Source organism: Pseudorca crassidens, chromosome 6, assembly GCF_039906515.1.
Source record: "Pseudorca crassidens isolate mPseCra1 chromosome 6, mPseCra1.hap1, whole genome shotgun sequence".
Lineage (NCBI taxonomy): Eukaryota > Metazoa > Chordata > Mammalia > Artiodactyla > Delphinidae > Pseudorca > Pseudorca crassidens.
The window spans coordinates 54,674,640-54,692,341 of record NC_090301.1 but is presented as its reverse complement, the minus strand read 5'-3'; the positions used below and the strand labels follow the sequence as shown (position 1 = coordinate 54,692,341).

The following is a 17,702-nucleotide window of genomic DNA, read 5'->3' as shown; positions in this document are numbered from 1 at the left end:
CATGGTAGGATGCCTGGCCTGTGGCCAGTTGAACAATACCTCTTACACCTGACTCCCCTAAGGTAGCTGTGACACCCATTGTAGAGCTGCTCTTTCACTTCTTTCCATCTCCAGTATGTAGGGTTTCTTTGCCCTGCGTAAGGAGGAAAGAGATGAAAGTGTATTTGCTGGGATGTGCAGGGTTACATAGAAACGTCCAGAATTCTCTTTATTTTAAGGGAAAAGGGCAAGAGAAACTCTTTGTCATTCCCTGTTGGTAAGATGAGCTAATATTTCTATATCGAGGTTATAGAAAAAAATCACTGGGTCCAGCAGTAACAACACAACAACAGGTACAATTGTTGCCCATGCACTGCACACCAGGTGCTATACTAAGTGCTTAGATACATGATCCCATTTACTGTAATCCTTATGAGCAGTTCCATGCAGTGTAGGTTTTTATTACATTTTACAAGTATGGAAACCGAGAGTTAGTAACTTGCCCAAAGTCAAAAAAGCTGCTAAGTAGCAGAGCAGGAATTCAAACTCAGACTTGTTTAAGCTCTACCCCACCTGCAGAGTAAAACAGTCCCTAGCCAGAGGGGCTGTTGTACATTCAGAGTTCCAGTCCCCTTCTCACATCTGGCCTTCCTAGCAGTGAGCTCTGAGGAGAACCCTGCGGACTACTAATGAAGACCTTTTCTGTTTCATGGAAGCCAGTGTCCCCTCCCCTTCAACTTTCTCTTCCTCGGACTAGGAGAATATCTAAACTCATTTCTGTCTAAAATGCAAACATCACAAAGAAAAGTCAAGGAGACACCATCCTACTCACCCCCACCCCTTGCTCGATTCCCTGAGATTTTCGGTGGGTTGGCTCTCCTACTGAGAAACTCAGAAAATAGAACGCATGGGGATTTTGAATCCAAATATAAAAACAGCACTTTAATCTCCCGGAAAGATTAACTTCTAAGTATGTATAAGTGATCCATCCACATTGCTTTTCCTATATTAAACAGAATCCTTTAGGAAAAGAATGCTCTACCACACTACTATATTGTAGAATACAGACATTTGTACCTCTTTACACTTTGAAGGCATTACAAACTATAAAGTTTATTCCATCAGACAGGAGTAGACTGCTAAACTAAAAAAGGGGGAGTTATTAAACTATTTTTAAAAAACTTAGAAATGAAAAATGATCTTATTTCTATTTGAATGGCAAACAGAGAATGTCTACTTGGTAAATGTGACGACTAATCTCTTTGAAACCTCAGTCCTCTCTTATACACAGCTAAAGGACAGAGAGAATAAATATTGATTTAGGGGTGATGGAGAAGGCAGCTAACATTGACTGAGCACCCACTTTGAGCCAGGCACTGGATTAGTACATACATCCTCTCAGTCAGTCCCCAACTCGATGAAGTGAGTACCGATACCATTCTCATTTTGTTGATAAGGAAACTGAGACCTGGGGTATGTATAAGTAAGTTGTCCAGAGCCAGATAGCTGTGAAGTATGTGACATTTAGAGCAGTGGAAACAGAGAAAGGAAGACTTGTAGAATGAGACACAGAAATGGAAAGGAGAGGTGCTGGTATTAAAACAACAAGTAGGGAGCGACACATACACATGACTTGCTCTGGCCACTCCTGGCCCACCAGCTACATCTCCAGCTTCTTGGGCATTTCACTTCATACTCCAGCTGCAGCCACCTGCATGCAGTTCCCTCCGGCCATGCCTCTCTCTCTTCCACTGTTGGGCATCTGTTTCTTCCACCAGGCCTGCAGGAATGCTGTCCTGCTCCCTTCCCCTTTCTTCACTGAAATAAACTCCAACTTCTTTTAAATTAGGCCCACAGAAACCCTTTCTCAAGTGCTGGTCATTGACTCCCTCAGCCCCAGGCTGTCTTATGTAGCCCGTCTCTGTACCTACCACACTCATTACTTTATTTCACATTCTTCCTTTATGTCAGATTCCCTAGGACAACCTGAGACTGAGCTTAAGGTGCCTGTGATTTATGGAGGAAGAACCCTTAGGAGGAAATGGGTGAGCGAAGAGGTTAGGACAGGTGTCGATGCTAAGCAATAGGGGGTTCCAGCTGGAGTCCACCCTCAGCCTGATCCCATGGTGAGCTCTGGAGCATAAGTTTACCTCACAGAGTTGGACTCACCCTGAGGCAAGAAGGACTTTTCATTCCCTCAGATGTTTGTACCCTTGTGTCCTTCAGTCCTTGAGAGCCGTGGGGGAGGGTCATGCTACAGCATAATTTCCCAGGTGAAGGCCCCAGCTTGGCCAAACAGCAATTCCTGGTAGAAGAAGGAAGCTGTTAGCCTTAGCAGTTCACAGTGCTCACAGCAGCTGGGACATGGGTCCACTGGCCTGATAACAGGGATCTGGGTAGGGCACCAACAGTATCCACTTCCCATTACTCCTCCGTGCAGCTGCCCGCTTGGACCTTGCTGTACAACTAATACTCTTGTGTTTTTCTGTTAATAGATAACACATCTCTTGGGACCTGATGAAATCAGAGAATCCCATCCAATCCAGACACCATAGCATCTCACCATCTCTCAGCCCCTTTGAGAGAAGATGGGCTTCCTGGGCACTGGTTGGTGGTGGAAGAACATTGTTTGAAGTACACATACTCCTGTCTCAGGATTTTTCCAGTTTCTTTGTTTGGTGCTTTCACCTCCTAAAGCATTCCATATATCCCCTGCCCACTCACACATGCACAGAGAATATACCCTTGAGAAAGGAAGTGTCTCTGGCTTTTTCAAATGAGCAGACTGGGGCTATAATTAGGTTACTTTCTGTTTTTAGGTATTGTTATTACATCAAAGGTCTTTTTAAAGCCTCTGTAAGAACAAAAATGTTTGTATAATCTGATTCAAGTACTGATGTGATCACATTAGGGCTTTTGACTCTGTTTCTAAGTAAACCTATGAAAGTTGGTGGCTTTTAAGCAGAAAATTAATATCAATTGAAATTATGAAAAAATTATTCAATATTCAGAAAGTAATTTTAGCTTTCTCAAGATAGACCTGGTCTACTAAGTATAGAGATGGATTGTACTAAGTCCTGGGATGGGATATTTCATTTCTTACACACCTTATCTGTAACATTATCATCAGTATTTATTTATTTATTTATTATTTTTGGCTGCATTGGGTCTTTGTTGCTGTGCGCGGGCTTCCTCTAGTTGCAGCGAGCAGGGGCTCCTCCTCATTGCGGTGCACAGGCTTATTGCAGTGGCTTCTATTGTTGCAGAGCACAGGCTCTAGGTGCGGGCTTCAGTAGTTGTGGCACGCGGGCTCAGTAGTTGTGGCGCATGGGCTTAGTTGCTCTGCAGCATGTGGGATCTTCCTGGACCAGGGCTCGAACCCATGTCTCCTGCACTGGAAGGTGGATTCTTAAGCATTGTGCCACCAGGGAAGTCCCCAGTATTTATAATTGAAGTAGAGAGAGTTGTTTGTTCTGGCTTTATCTTTTGCCTTTTTGTCTGTTTGACAGTTTGCTTAACTCTAAGAACTATGTTAGGATTCTTCCTAATTTCTTTTGCTGGGTTTAGTAATTCTGCATCAGAGCTGCTGCATTTATGTTTAAAAAACACATTTTAACTTCTTGCTTTTCCTATCTTACTTATCTATACCCCCCCCCATTTTTTTTCCCTCTGTGGTTAAATTCCCAAAGAAGAAAAAAACTGCTGTGATAGAGATCAGTAGTCATAGCTCCACAGGGACAAGCTACTACTACCTTCTGATTTTAATTAGAAAAAAATTCAAAAAGCATTTGTACTTATTATTAAATGTTTCCATTTTCATTAGTACACACACACAATAAATACACATACACACACACAATAAATCAAAGATGAACACTAGCCTTCAGATAAGATAAGATCTAGCCAAAAATAAAAATGCTATTCTTCTGGAGATGGTATCTATGGATGGGGCTACTAAAAATAGAAATATCATTAAATACAGCTGATATCTCTCGAAGAACAGAGAGAGCACTAATGAATATATGTACACATGTATAGAGAGTTATTCTTTTAATTTCTTGATTATACCAAGGCTTTCTAAAAGAAATCTATAGAAATCCATCACTTTTATGAATAAAAATCCATCATTTTTATCTACTTTGCTGATGAGAGTAGAAAGCCAAAGATACTGGACTTTTTATGAGAACCTACTATTTTCTTCTATTATTCTAACATTATTTATAAGCAATGCTCACCTGAATTCAATTGCAATTCATTATTAAAAACTGAAAATTCCAAAACGCTCTGCTTTGTACTCCTGATGATAATCCCTTTTATTGTCCAAAAAACATGGTTTAGAGCCTTAAACTGTCTCATCAGAAATATATATATATATATATATATTTTTTTTTTTAGGTAAGAAGTGGATTTATTTAGAGAGATACACATTCCTTAGAGAAATGTACATTTTAAAATTACTGTATCTAATTAACAGTTCACACCAATCACAGTTTCTGACAGTATTCAAGTAGAAAATCAGTTTGGGGGTTGTTTTCTTATGTTAAGGGGAAATTTACAGCTCCTTCAAAGGGTTCTTAATGTTGCCAAATGAACACTGGTAGGTGCGTTTCTGTAAGGGCTGTAGTTCCTTCACTAGGCACCCCTCAGGGATGACCAAGCAGATGGAGAAATAGCACTGATCTCACATAAGTTCTCAGGGCAGTGGTGGTTGTAGGGTTGGGCTTAGATGGGGTAGAAGCACGACGCTGGCTTTAGAGGGCTCTTCAGAAGCCAGGAGTATCTCCTAGGCTTCATGATGTTTTGCATGAAGCAATGTTCAGCCACATCTCCTGGAAACAATTTTTGGTGAAAATCCCCCTCTATTTACACATATTTGGGCTTAGATTTGACTCGGCCATAGGGCAAGCAGCTTCTGAGATGAAAGGAGAAGACAGGGGAAAGAGGCGTGGATGGCAAATACACAGCCCTCTCCCCCCCTGCTCCTGTGGCCGACATCGGTAACCGATTACGGCCCCTTCGCCCCTGGGTCCTGTCAGAGCGTCACAGTCCTGCAGCAGGTTCTGGGCAGCCACCACCCAGACATTGGGCCAGCAAGTCCAGCGGCCCTGAAATGGAACCCACTGCCATTCCCGTTGAAGTCTTTGTGCTGTGGTCTAAAGATGATTTCTGATAGAACATGTCAGAAGGCAGCTTCCTGAGTCAGTTTGGGTTGGGGCGTTCTGCAGAGGGGCCTGCCCTGATCCGTAGAGCTGCATCCGTCTTTCCAGAGCTGAGGCAGCCGAGCAGGTTATGCTGAGGGAGTTTGCTTCCTTGCACTGTGGGCAGGATTGCAGCGGTCGTGCATGGGATGTGACCTCGTTGTTTCTGCCTCTGCTTTGCTGGATTGTGCCCCAAGCCTGAGATCTAGAATAGGAGTGTTTGCCAGATCAGCGGTTACGTTAGAGCTGCGTGAGCCCTTAGAAATCACCTGGTCCAGGGATTTTAAAACCCAGGATGTCGCTAAGGGGCTGGTATCTAACATGGAAGCAGACCCAAGGGGGACTGTGGTAAACTGAAGACGGGCAGCCGTCCTTCAGGGCAGGCCCAGCGTTGCCAGATCTTAGGCTTTCACAAAACACTAGAAATTTGGATTTTTAAAGCCTGCAATCCTCTGATGTTTAAAATGTTGACAATTCATTTTTAAAACTTTTTTTAACACCATAGACGAACAAAACACGTCTCATGGAAGAGGAAACCATGATTTAGTCTGTTTTTAACAGAGGAGGGTGATATGGACTCTAGAATCCCAGATTTCTGGCTCTTTCATGGGCTCCTAAGGGTATGTGTATCTCACGATGTATGTCTTCCAAGCACGGACTTCTTGGTGGGTGTTTAGCAAGCGGGGCATTTTATGCTCACTCTGAAATGCACGCAGCCTCAGTGAGAGGAAACAGATGCCCACAGCGCTGCTCTTCAGCATGAGAAGTCATGAGCCACTTAAGCTGCTGCAGCCTTTTCATTTCTACAGAAAACCAGGCCCACACACGCATTGAACATGTTTCACCAAAATGATCTTATTTTAAAACTTTAAAGTGCCTCTGTGCCCAGAGATGAACTGTCTGGAAAAATGCATTTTAAACCTTGTGAATGCAGGCAATCAGAAGTCCATTCTACCCCAGACTCCGCCTCCATCCAGCTCATCTCTGATGGACCCTCATACCTCCAGGGGTACCCGGAAACTCGTTCTCACTTCAATTATAAGTGCATAGCTGGGTCTGAGGCTAGAATTTGCTCCAGAATGTTGTTCAGACTTCTGGTGGGTTGAGTATCGCTTTAAAAGCAATTTCTACTTAAGAATCTGCTTTAAGTGTGTCATCAAACACTGAGAAACATGTGATTTGTTTTTCTTCTTTTCTCTCAGGAAGCTGACAGCTGGGAGATTATAGAAGGGCTGAAAATAGGCCAAACCAATGTCCAGAGACCAGACAAACATGAAGGCTTTATGCTAAAGAAGAGAAAATGGCCTTTAAAGGGCTGGCACAAGGTAACATTTTCATCATATTATCTTCAGATCATCTTCGTAAATAGAGGCTCTTATTTGGTGTCATTAGGTGGGAAACCAAGAGTACAGTTGTATGTGTAAAGCTAGTCTTCAAGGCCTTGTTTTAACTTTACAGGCTGCAACCTATCATACCTATTTAAGTCTGAGATCTGTAATGTCTGTATGCAGGGAAAAAATATTTTACACGATATTTAAAATCCAGTTTGGACATATTTTTGTTTACTCTGCTTTTTTTTTAACTTAAATTAGTATAAATATGTTCTTATTAAATACTCTTCTAAATATGAGATTTTATAAAATGCAGGCATGGCTTCCATTGGATGGATTTATACTAATTCCATTATTGAACCAGTTCCCTATTGCTGAATATGTAGCATATGTCTAATTTTTTATTGTATGAAGTTGTGATGAACATTCTTATACATGAATTTCCATTTAAGTCCTCGGGGTAGATTCCTAGAATTATTGTTACCAGTGCAAACTAAAGATGGAATGTCACTGATCTTGGAAGTTTGTTTACTGCCCTTTAACGTACATGGTTTATTCCTCTCTACCCAACTCCACATTCTTTTTCCATCTTCCAGTTTTAATTATGGAGAAAATATTTTACACTGTATTGTTGCAGTTACGTGAGTAGCAGGAATTCTGGATGCTTAGGAGAAGAAAGTTGTCCTCTATTTTCAATATAAGCCTTTTGGTAGACCACCAGTATCTTGTCTGAAATCACTGAAAAAACAGGTTCATTACCTGCCACATCTGCTGATGGATTTCATCTCAAGGCAGATAGATTTGTGGGCACAAATGGCAGGCTGGTGGCTGCCCACTGACCCAAAAGGGGAAGGTATGGATTATAACATCCTTGAGGAAATATATTTTTTGCAATTTAAGAGAAGGATTTAAAAATTAACAGTTGGGAAATGTTGCCCCAATCCCCTATCTCTGAGGGTGGAATAAAAACCGGTCAAAGAGTCTTCTTCCCTCTCACTTGTCAGAAACCTTGGCAGTCGCCCCTGCACCCATAATGTTATACCAGTGCCAGGAATCTCTCCCCACCCTTGTTCTTTCTTGGATTTTGGCCAACTGGCCACACTCCTTCCTGGAATCACCTTTGCCTTTCATCCTGACCTTACCACTTTGCAATTCCTCAAATCAGTGGCCTTGCTAATCTCTTTCCCTGTGACCATCCTATAGGTTATCCCTGCTAGAATTCTTTGATAGATAGGAATGGACAAACAGAAGAAAGGGGTCAAAGAAACACATTTTATATAAATGGCTAACTTTAATTAAACACTCTCAGTCCATGTTTCAGCAAAACTGGCTGTGGTTCAACAGCAACTCTTTCTGGACCTTCCCTTAGACATTTTCCTACATAAGCAATAGGAGGTTCTCCCTTGCATTGCCTTTTCTCTTGGTCTCTAATACCATCAGATATTTATTCAAGCATCAGCCCATTTGATTGCCCAAGTCATAGGCAGTCAAGTGTTTTTCAGCTATAGAGATTCCTTCTTCCAGTGCTTACTTCTCCCCCCGCCCCCCGCAACCCCAGAACCTATAACAAAGGGGTTACAGTGACCTTCTGTGAGTTCTGTGTAGGGTGTCTCCAGGCCTGACTGCCTGTCACCTCAGCAGCTAAGAGTTCCTGAGTCACATAAAAACTTCCCGGCAGAGTAATTTACCAGCCACAGAAAGACTCCCTGCATCTGTAGAGACTAGAGGAGGACACTGGACCCATTGTTTGATTGGGTCCTTGAATGCAGTTTTTTCTCTAGTCAATTGTCCATGGAAAGGAAGTCAACAGCAGAGAGTTCCTGAGGTTTGTGGAGCAAAAATGGCTAGATTCATTTGGACTGGACCATGAGTGTCTTGAAAGAGACAAAAACTGCCCCAAATATATATATTTTCCCCTTAATATAGTTCAGAAATAATTTTTAATCTCTTTTACTAAGAGTGAACTGCAAGTATTTTGCTAAGTGGAGATGCAAGCATATTGATAAGGCTACTTTTTAAACTTTGCAGATAATTCATTATTCATAGCTCCAGTCCACTGGATTCCTCCCTTCCCCCCCAACCCCTGACACCCCCATTAAGAAAAACCGTGGTGATGGGGGAGTTCCCTGGTGGTCTAGTGGTTAGGATTCAGGGCTTTCACTGCCGTGGCCTGGGTTCAATCCCTGGTCAGGAAACAGATTCCACAAGCTGTGCGGTACAGCCAAGAAAGAAAAGAAAGAAAGAAAAACAGAAAAGAAAAGAAAAACTGTGGTGAGAGATTTCATCCCCATTGGATTATGTATAAAAGGACCCTACTAGGTAAATAGTATGGAACTCGAGCTAAGATTTCCTTACCATTTCATGTGACTGACCGTGGCCAGGTGCGCTGAATTCAAATACATGAAAATGATCAAACATACTGATTACAAAATACCAAGCAATGTTAGACCCACACTTGTGAATGTTTTATATAATTCAAAATACTGACAATAACTGGGGATTGTTTGGTTCTTGCAGCGTTTTTTTGTCCTGGATAATGGAATGTTAAAGTATTCAAAGGCACCACTTGATGTAAGTAGACACAAAGATTGGTTTAGAATTCTGCTTGAAGTGAGTAACCACCACAGTGTACAAGTGTTGTGCCATAGTTACCAGCTCTGTGCATTGCTGTGCCTGTAAGATTTAACAAATGTTGCGTGGAAGGTGTGTTTTACGCTTATGCTCAAGCTAGCATAAAATCTCAAACTGGTGCATGAAGATTTGACTTAACTATTGTGATGTGTGTTGTTAAAAACAGAAGCTTAAACCTAAAAGTCACCAACTAATAAAAATCACCCTTTCTGTCTTAGAGAGAAAACCCAAGTAGGCTTTTTTCCTGCATCTCTCAATAAACTATGCTATATGTGCTTTTTTTGAGGTTTAAAGCAACATTTGTTCTTACTGAAGTCTTTTTAAGACCTATCTTATGAACTTCATTTCTGTTTCATACATTCTTTTATCTTGGCCATCCCAACTCTAAAATTATTTGAAATTATTTTTCTTTAATATAAAAAGTCATTGTTTGCATGCAAAACTGGGAAATTCTCTCCTTCTTATCATTGTATATAGGGTAAGTAACAGAGGGCTCAGATTTCAGTTCTGTCCCCAGCTCCTTCATTGAATCAGCTGTGTGTCCTTGACCAGATGAGGGCAGCCAGAAGGAAGAGCTGGCTGCTCCGTGCACTCTGTACTAGCTGCCCAGTTTTGCCCCAGCAGCAGTCTTCTAGCTGATTACTTGGGGGTCTTCTGGGTTGTAGGTCAGAGATTGACCATAGTTATTTTAGGAACCAGTAAAGGTATCTTTTTTAGGATATAAACTGTGCAATCTAGAATTATGAAGTTATGCCAAAAACAGGAATGAGATGAATAGTCTTACTTATTGAAATTGGTATGAAGTCACTGCAACTTCAGCTGTCCTCAGATTCAGGACCTTAACTTCAGAACCTTAGCCATTTCCTCTTTGTAGAGGTGGTGTGATGTTCCATCTCCTATAGATAAGTTAAAGATTACATTAAGCTCACTTCCGTACAAAAGCATGTCAAATCACATGTCCTTCCAGCCTTTTTACCAGTCTTTTGATTTCAGATTCAAAAAGGGAAGGTCCACGGAAGCATCGATGTCGGACTCTCTGTCATGTCAATTAAAAAGAAAGCTCGGAGAATAGACCTTGACACAGAAGAACACATCTATCATTTGAAGGTAAAATTGCCTTTCAACAGTTTCTCTGCCAATATCTGGGGAAATCACTTGCCTATATCAGTGGTAAACAGGAGATTGGTTTCACCATTACCTACTCCTCTTGTTTATTGTTTTAGGTGAAATCCCAGGACTGGTTTGATGCATGGGTCTCCAAACTGCGCCATCATCGATTGTATCGGCAGAATGAAATTGTGAGATCACCACGAGATGCTAGTTTTCACATATTTCCTTCAACCTCCACAGCTGAATCCTCACCAGCTGCTAATGTTTCTGTTGGGGATGGAAAGGTATGACATTGTTATATGAAAGTCAGCCCAGAAATTGCTTGGAAAATTATGCAGACATGTTAACTGTGTCTCATTTTACAAACCAGAAAGAGAAGGTGTGCTTTGTAAACTAACCCTCAGAAGACAATAGTGATATTTACCATCAAAGTTAATTACAAGTATAGATTAGGTGGAAATGTGGACCAAGAGAATTAAGTTTTCCTTTCTATGAATGGAGTACATCTAAATTATATGTGGCTTTGTGGGAATATTAAGAAGTAGAGTGAACATTTGGTTAATCAGCACCTAGAAATTGATGTCTTCCTGGGTGGTAATAGGAAGACCACAAAGCTTTTAAAGCGAAGCTTGTTTTTTTGCCTTGAGCTGTAATATATACATGACCGTGAGAGAGACCAGTGAATTTCCCCATGAGGTTAATGCAAGTGGGCTAGAGATTGTGACAGTAATATAATATATTTGAATATAATATATTTGAATGACTAGGCACTGTGTTTAAGCATTGGACGTTCATTCATCTCTAGTCTTAAATATACCCAAAGCTCAGAGACAGTAAAGAATTTTTCCAGAAGTTAAATAGACATTAAACAGCTAAGCCAAGGTCAGAATCTTCATCTTTGTTTCCAAAATCAGTGCCTTTTTCATTATACCAGGTACCAGATTAAGGGAGGCTGAAGCTATTCTTTCGGCCGTATTAAGAGTTCTTTTTCTGTGTTGCTGAAAAGCTAGAGGTGTTGCCTGTTAAAAACCAAGGTTAAGACAATAGACAGGGAGACAGCTATTTCTGCCTTTGCCTCAATAATTAAGTTTTCTGAACCATAGCCACATTGCACCGCCCAGGGGTCTTCCGGTTTCTCACTTGGCACCTGAGATTGAGAATAGAGACATCTGTGAATAACTAGCTGCCACAAGGAGTGGAGTTCAAATGTGTTTCAGCGAAGATTCTGCTTTTCTCTGTTTTCCTACATAGGGATATATGGAATAACATATCCAAGTTTCCTCTGCAAAGCATTGAAAAACCTCATGGAGCAACTGCAAGACTCATCAAATCAGATTAAATGAAACACAGCTGTATTTAGTTTTTGCTATTTTGATGGAAATTACTTACCTAATTTTTGTTAAATCCCGTAAATTGTATTTCACAAGGCTCTCAAACCTTATTTCATTATGGAATATCTCTCTCCTAGGAACAGGGTATTGGGTTAACCCTAGTACTAACTGCTTCTGAAATCAAAGGAAATGAACCAGCAGGTCGGGGTTATTAGGAAGTAGGGCACTTAGTGAATGACCCAACACAAGATGTGCAAGATAGTCCCCAAGTTTCTCTGGGCCTCCTGTGTTCTCATCACAGAATAGAAGGAATCCCAGAGTTAGTCCAAATTAAACAAGAAATGTATCCCCGATGGATATTTAAAAAATATAAATGTTTGATCCTTTGGTTCTTCCAGCTTCTGCCTGTGTCTTCGGCACAGAGTGTTGATAAAAGACATATTATTTTCATCCCTTGTGTTATTTGTTAAATAACTTGGGTGACATCCGAGAATGGAGAACTGAAACCAGATCCTCCCCCCTGTTTGCCTTGGAATAAGAAAGCTCTTCAACTCTGGTTTTCATAGATCTGTTGCTCTAGCTACAAATGACATACCTCTGAGATCTAACTCAGTGAAAGATTTCTGTTACATTTATCAAAATGCAGTAAAGAGTGAAAAGAGCTTTTTATCACTTTGCTTGAATTCTAAGCATCAAATTATGAGACTCTCAAATGTTAATTGGTTTGTGGCCCTGTGAGGGTAGTAAATAAGTCTGGGTTTGCTAAGTATGTGCATCCTTCTCTTCATAATGATTTAGAAGAGACACAGTCAGTTGTAACTGAATATTAAAGTCAAATATGGAGTTTTAAAGTTGTTTCAGCTTTGGGGGAAGTAAGTTTCTGCTTTTTTCACAGCGTTTACTGTACTCACTTTAGTATCTACATACTTCATACAACTTTTATTTCACATAAAATCCCTTTAATGGAAAGTCTATCAGCTATAGATACTAATAACTTGGCAAGACTGCCATTTTAGATGTTACAGTTTTCAATATGCATTCACAGCATGACAAGGTTGCTTGCTGGTGGGTAATGTATTTAAGAATCACAGGTAGCTGATGAGACCATGAGTTGATCATAAGGGTACAGAGAGCTTTTGGAAAGGAAAGGCCTTCGCTCATGAGTTGAGTACTGCAACAAGGACACTGTATCAGCTGTAACTTACTGAGTAATGCAAAACTATTGAAAATTTGAGTTGGCGTGTCCTTGCGAGTATGAGATATAACATACTTGAACGTTGTCCCCTTTGTTTTTTGGTGGAGATGGCAGCTTAACAAGTGTCGTGTCGTTATTGCTTAGAAATTTTGGCTGTACTGAGCTCATACCACATTTAGCCAAGAGGCTTCTTCCGTATTTTGAGCGTGCCTTTTGTTCCTCTTTTTTCTAATGTCGCTTTGAGTATACTTGTGTTCTTTTTAGTAACCTAAATGTACTATTTCTGCCTAACCATACGCGTTTTTTTATTCATCGTAGGCGCAGCCAAACAGCTTTCCATGGCAGTCCCCTTTACCCTGCGGTAGCAGCCTCCCTGCAACCTGCACGACCGGGCAGAGCAAAGTGGCAGCCTGGCTACAAGACTCGGAAGAAATGGACAGGTGTGCAGAAGGTTAGTTCTTGCCCATTGTGGGCTCTCAGGATGAGCCAAAGAAACAGACGCAAAAGGGGCAAATTGTGGGTGCTGTACCTTTCACCCCCCAACCCCCCTTAATGCCTCCAGCTTTTTTTTTTTTTCTTATTTTTATATCCCAGATCTCCTCTTTGCCATGTCTCGGGCTTCTTACCTGTCCGTTCTCCTGCGCCCTCACAGCTCCTGAATCTGGTTTTTCCCTTACCCGTACTCCCACCCACTTCAACCCTCTCACTTCATTGCGTTAGCAGTTCCCTCTGGCTTCATTAGCCTCCCACACCCCGGACCCTGGGGGCGATCACCCAGCTGAGTGCTGCCTTGGGAGCACCCTCCAGCCTCGCTGCTGACAGTCTACTAGGTCACTTACACAGCTGCCTTCTCTGCTGCTCCATCTGGCCCACGGAACAGTGTATGTTTCCCAACAACCAACAATAAACAGCAAAATTATACTGATCTTAGATCCACAGTTACCTGGTAGTGGTGTTCCACTATGGATCAGTTATTAAATACTCCGAGCTAATACATGATTCTTCACTGTACCATCTCTCAGCCTCTTAATCTGCAGAAACTTTCTCCTTCCTTGAAATGAGCCTTAGCACGTTGGTCCAAACTGGATCCACAGACCATTTCCAGTCTGTGAGACAGCTTTCATTTGACCTTCAAAAATGAACAAAACAAAACAACACAAAAACAACATAACAAGTATTTAATATATCTAAATTGATTTAATTATCTTGAGATGATGTTGGGCCTAAGTTTTTTGATATTAAATTTTTTTCTTTTATGAAGTTATGGTGAAAGGAGATGTTACGTTATTTTATGTCCTCACTTAGAAAAATTGAGATTGGCAACCTGTGTTCATGCCCCAACCAATTCTTTTTTTTTTTTTTTTTTTTTTGCTTTACACATGTGTGAACTCAAAGTCTGCAGCATTTTTATTAGCCCTCTCCACATTCCAAACTTAATCTTTATGTGAAAATATGGCTTTAAGGGGGATGTTATATTCATAAAGTGTGTCCAGCTAACATTCCATTAAAAGGGTTTTACTTGAGTATATTCACAAAACACACAGACATTACTTTGCCTTTATGAACTTCAGGTTGGGGAAGAAGCTGACCTCACTGTCCTAGACACTGCAGGCTTGCCTCTGCGGCGGTTCTAGACAGTCAGCCTCTCCTCTAATTTCTGCCACTTTGCACACGCTTTTGGAGTTTAACCTGGCCACCGACATTGCTGAAAAGATTGAGACTGTCTACTGGGACAAAGTCCATTCATGTGACCAAAATAAATTGACATTGACCTTGATGCCAAGAAGCCCCTGGCTGGTGGGGGGATGTCTTTGTCTCCCTGTATGCTTCAGATACTCTGTGGCCCATCCCTGTGCCCTCTCTCCAGTCTCGGGGGTGACCCTGCTTCCCCCCATCCTGATCTCTCTACCTGTGTCCTCATCCTGCCATTCTGTTCTCTTTCAGGATTTAGTGTAGTAATGATCTCCTGTCTTGAGAACAACCTCAGCCTTTCCCACTTCAGTCATTCCTACCCATAGACTTCAGCTTCTCTCCCATAATTTGACTTTGCCCTTTTTGCTCTATAGAAGAAGCATTCTTGGCAGCAGGACACCATCTGCTTTCTGCTTTGTTCTCAAGCCTCATCCTCTGGCCCGCCCTGCAAGACCTTCTTTAATGAGCCTCCTCTTTTAGGCCCCGTGAAGTTTTCCTTTTTTTCCAGCTGCTGCTTCTCTGTTTCATTGGGATTCTCCTCTGGCCAACCTTGGTTGCAGGGATGATCAAGATAAAGTATTCTGCTTTTAGCTTCAATAATAGTAACTATAGCTTGTTGAGTGCTCCTATGGGCCAGGCACTGAACTAAGCACTTTACATATGTGGTATTTTATAGATTTTCACAATAGTACCAAGCAGGAATTTTGAACCATATTTTTATAGGTAGAGAAACTACAGCTCAGAGAGATGAAGTAACTTGTCCAAGTTACACAGCAAGTACTTGACAGAGCTGAAGGGCTAACCCAGGCCAACTTGATCCTAACGACTGTGCTCTGTGCTTTGGAGATGACAGGCATGCTTCTAGTTTCAACTGCAGTCTCTGGGCTTTTTTTGTTTTTGTTTTTTTGGGGTTTTTTTTGCTGTACGCGGGCCTCTCACTGTTGTGGCCTCTCCTGTTGCAGAGCACGGGCTCCGGACGCGCAGGCTCAGTGGCCATGGCTCACGGGCCCAGCCACTCCGCAGCACGTGGGATCTTCCCGGACTGGGGCACGAACCCGCGTCCCCTGCATTGGCAGGTGGGCTCCCAACCACTGCACCACCAGGGGAGCCTTGCAGTCTCTGTTTTGATGATGGTAGTAGTAGTGGCGGCAGCTGATAGGTATGGGGTGCCACAGGCACTGTTCTAGGTGTTTTAAGTGCGTCAGCTCATTTAATCCTCTCAACTCCACTTTACTCCACTAGATGAGAAAACTTAGGTACAGAGAAGTTAACTCACTTGGACCCAGTTCACACAGCTAGTAATGGTGGAGCTGGGATTCAAACTCAGGCAGTCTGACTCCAGAGCGTGTGCTCTTAATCACTGCACCATATTTCTCTCAAAAGGGCTGAAAACTCTCTTTAAATTTCAGACCTCTGTATCCAGCCCGTGCTACATTCCCACCCCCTCCCTTGCTGTGGACTCTCTCTGCCTGTACACTCGGTCACGCCTTCTCCTCAGCCTGTCTAAAACCAAATTCTCTGTCTCCTCTGTGGAAATGGTCCCAGTTCCTGGGCTCCCCTGTTTTTGTCAGTGCTGCTCTCATAACCACTCCTGAAACCTCTGTCATCTCTGACTCACCCACCCTGTTCATCCAGCTGAAACTGAGTTCTGTTATTTCTTTGCAAACTTCCCCCATCTCCCCTCCCCCTCATCTACCCTTCCTCTGGAATTCCATTTCTGCTGTCCTAACTCAGGCTCACCCTTTGCCCAGTCTCGGACTGGTACCCGCACCCTCAGTCTCTTGCTCTGTGGCTCCGTCGCTCTCAGAGGCTCCTGGGAAATTACTGTGTTTGGACATGTTTGCATCCAGTGCCGGCACTTAGCAGCCGTTATCCCGTTGCCCTCAGCTATGAGACGTAGGTATTGCTACTGTCCCCGCTTCACAGATGAGGAAAGTGAAATGCACGGAGGTTAAGGAGCCTGCCCAAGATTACACAGCTGCCCCGATAGAGAGGCTGGGACTCCAGCCAACCCACATTTGACTAATCCCAAAGCCATTCTTTGTTCACTACATATAATAGTCCCTCAAGACCACTATTTCATAAAATAACTTTTTGCAAAAATCTCTTCAGGTTGTTCTCCGTGAGCTCTTGGGCTTTAGTCCAAACTACTTAGCCCAGGGTTTAACATCCAGCTTTCAGCTTTCTGGCCCTGCCTACCCTTTCAACCTTGCCTTCCATAGGCCTAATTAAACTTATTTGCTATTTCCTAAACGTGCTTGCATGTTCCTGCCTCCATGCCTTTGCACAGGCTGTCTTCCCAACCTGCAGTGCCCTCTCTGCCCTCCTCCACCTTCCTGTTTTGCTGAAGCCTTTTTATCAATCCTCCAGACCCACAAAAGGTTTTACTGGCTCTTATAAGTCTACTCTGACGACCTCAAACCACAGTAACTGTCCCTTTCCTGAACTACCACAGCACTTTTTTTTGGGGGGGTGGTCTATTTTGATCATTTCATAGCATCGCAATATTGAGGTTGGTTGCATTTCAGAAGTTCATCAAGTAACATCTTCTTGAACCCATAACATAGCACATTTATAGTTCCAGTACTTAAAGAGGTTAGCTATTCATAGGTCTGGACTTCCGTCAGTCCAGATCTCAAGTATGTAAGAGAATTTCTTGGTGCTTGGAGAGCATTTTTTCCCATAGAAACAAAATATTAAATTAGTTTTTCTGTTTTTTTTTTTTTTTTTGGCGGTACGCGGGCTTGTCACCGCTGTGGCCTCTCCCGCTGCAGAGCACAGGCTCCGGTCGCGCAGGCTCAGGGGCCATGGCTCACAGGCCCAGCCACTCCGCGGCATGTGGGATCCTCCCAAACCGGGGCACGAACCCGGGTCCCCTGCATCGGCAGGCAGATTCTCAACCACTGCACCACCAGGGAAGCCCCATAAATTAGTATTTTATATGCCATCCTTATGTACCAGTATATGCCATCACTAAAATGGTATGTAATGGTTCAACGTACAGATTATTTATTGTGTACATTTTCTTTAAACCAGAATGTAAATTCCATGAATCTTATTTTATTGCTATATTCCCTGTGCTTAGAACTGTGCTGGGTGCATAGTGTCTTCCAAGTCAGTGATTCCTAAATGAAATAGTAAATGGATAACTTTGGATATACCTTAATTTATTTAACTATTCTGCAATTGGATGTTTCTTTTTATTTTATTTAATTTTAAATTTTATTTTGGAATA

The 17,702-nt window shown here is 42.2% G+C and overlaps 1 protein-coding gene across 12 annotated transcripts in view; it reads left to right on the top strand.

Moving 5' to 3' along the window:
- The window catches only part of OSBPL6 (oxysterol binding protein like 6), a 207,072-nt gene that overhangs the window by 142,343 nt on the left and 47,027 nt on the right, over window positions 1-17,702 (top strand). For all 12 annotated transcript variants that reach the window (XM_067741421.1, XM_067741424.1, XM_067741425.1 and 9 more), the window contains 5 exons: window positions 6,380-6,502; window positions 9,026-9,079; window positions 10,133-10,246; window positions 10,363-10,533; window positions 13,094-13,226. In XM_067741421.1, the coding sequence (XP_067597522.1) occupies window positions 6,380-6,502; window positions 9,026-9,079; window positions 10,133-10,246; window positions 10,363-10,533; window positions 13,094-13,226 (595 nt within the window). The remainder of the gene's footprint in view (window positions 1-6,379; window positions 6,503-9,025; window positions 9,080-10,132; window positions 10,247-10,362; window positions 10,534-13,093; window positions 13,227-17,702) is intronic.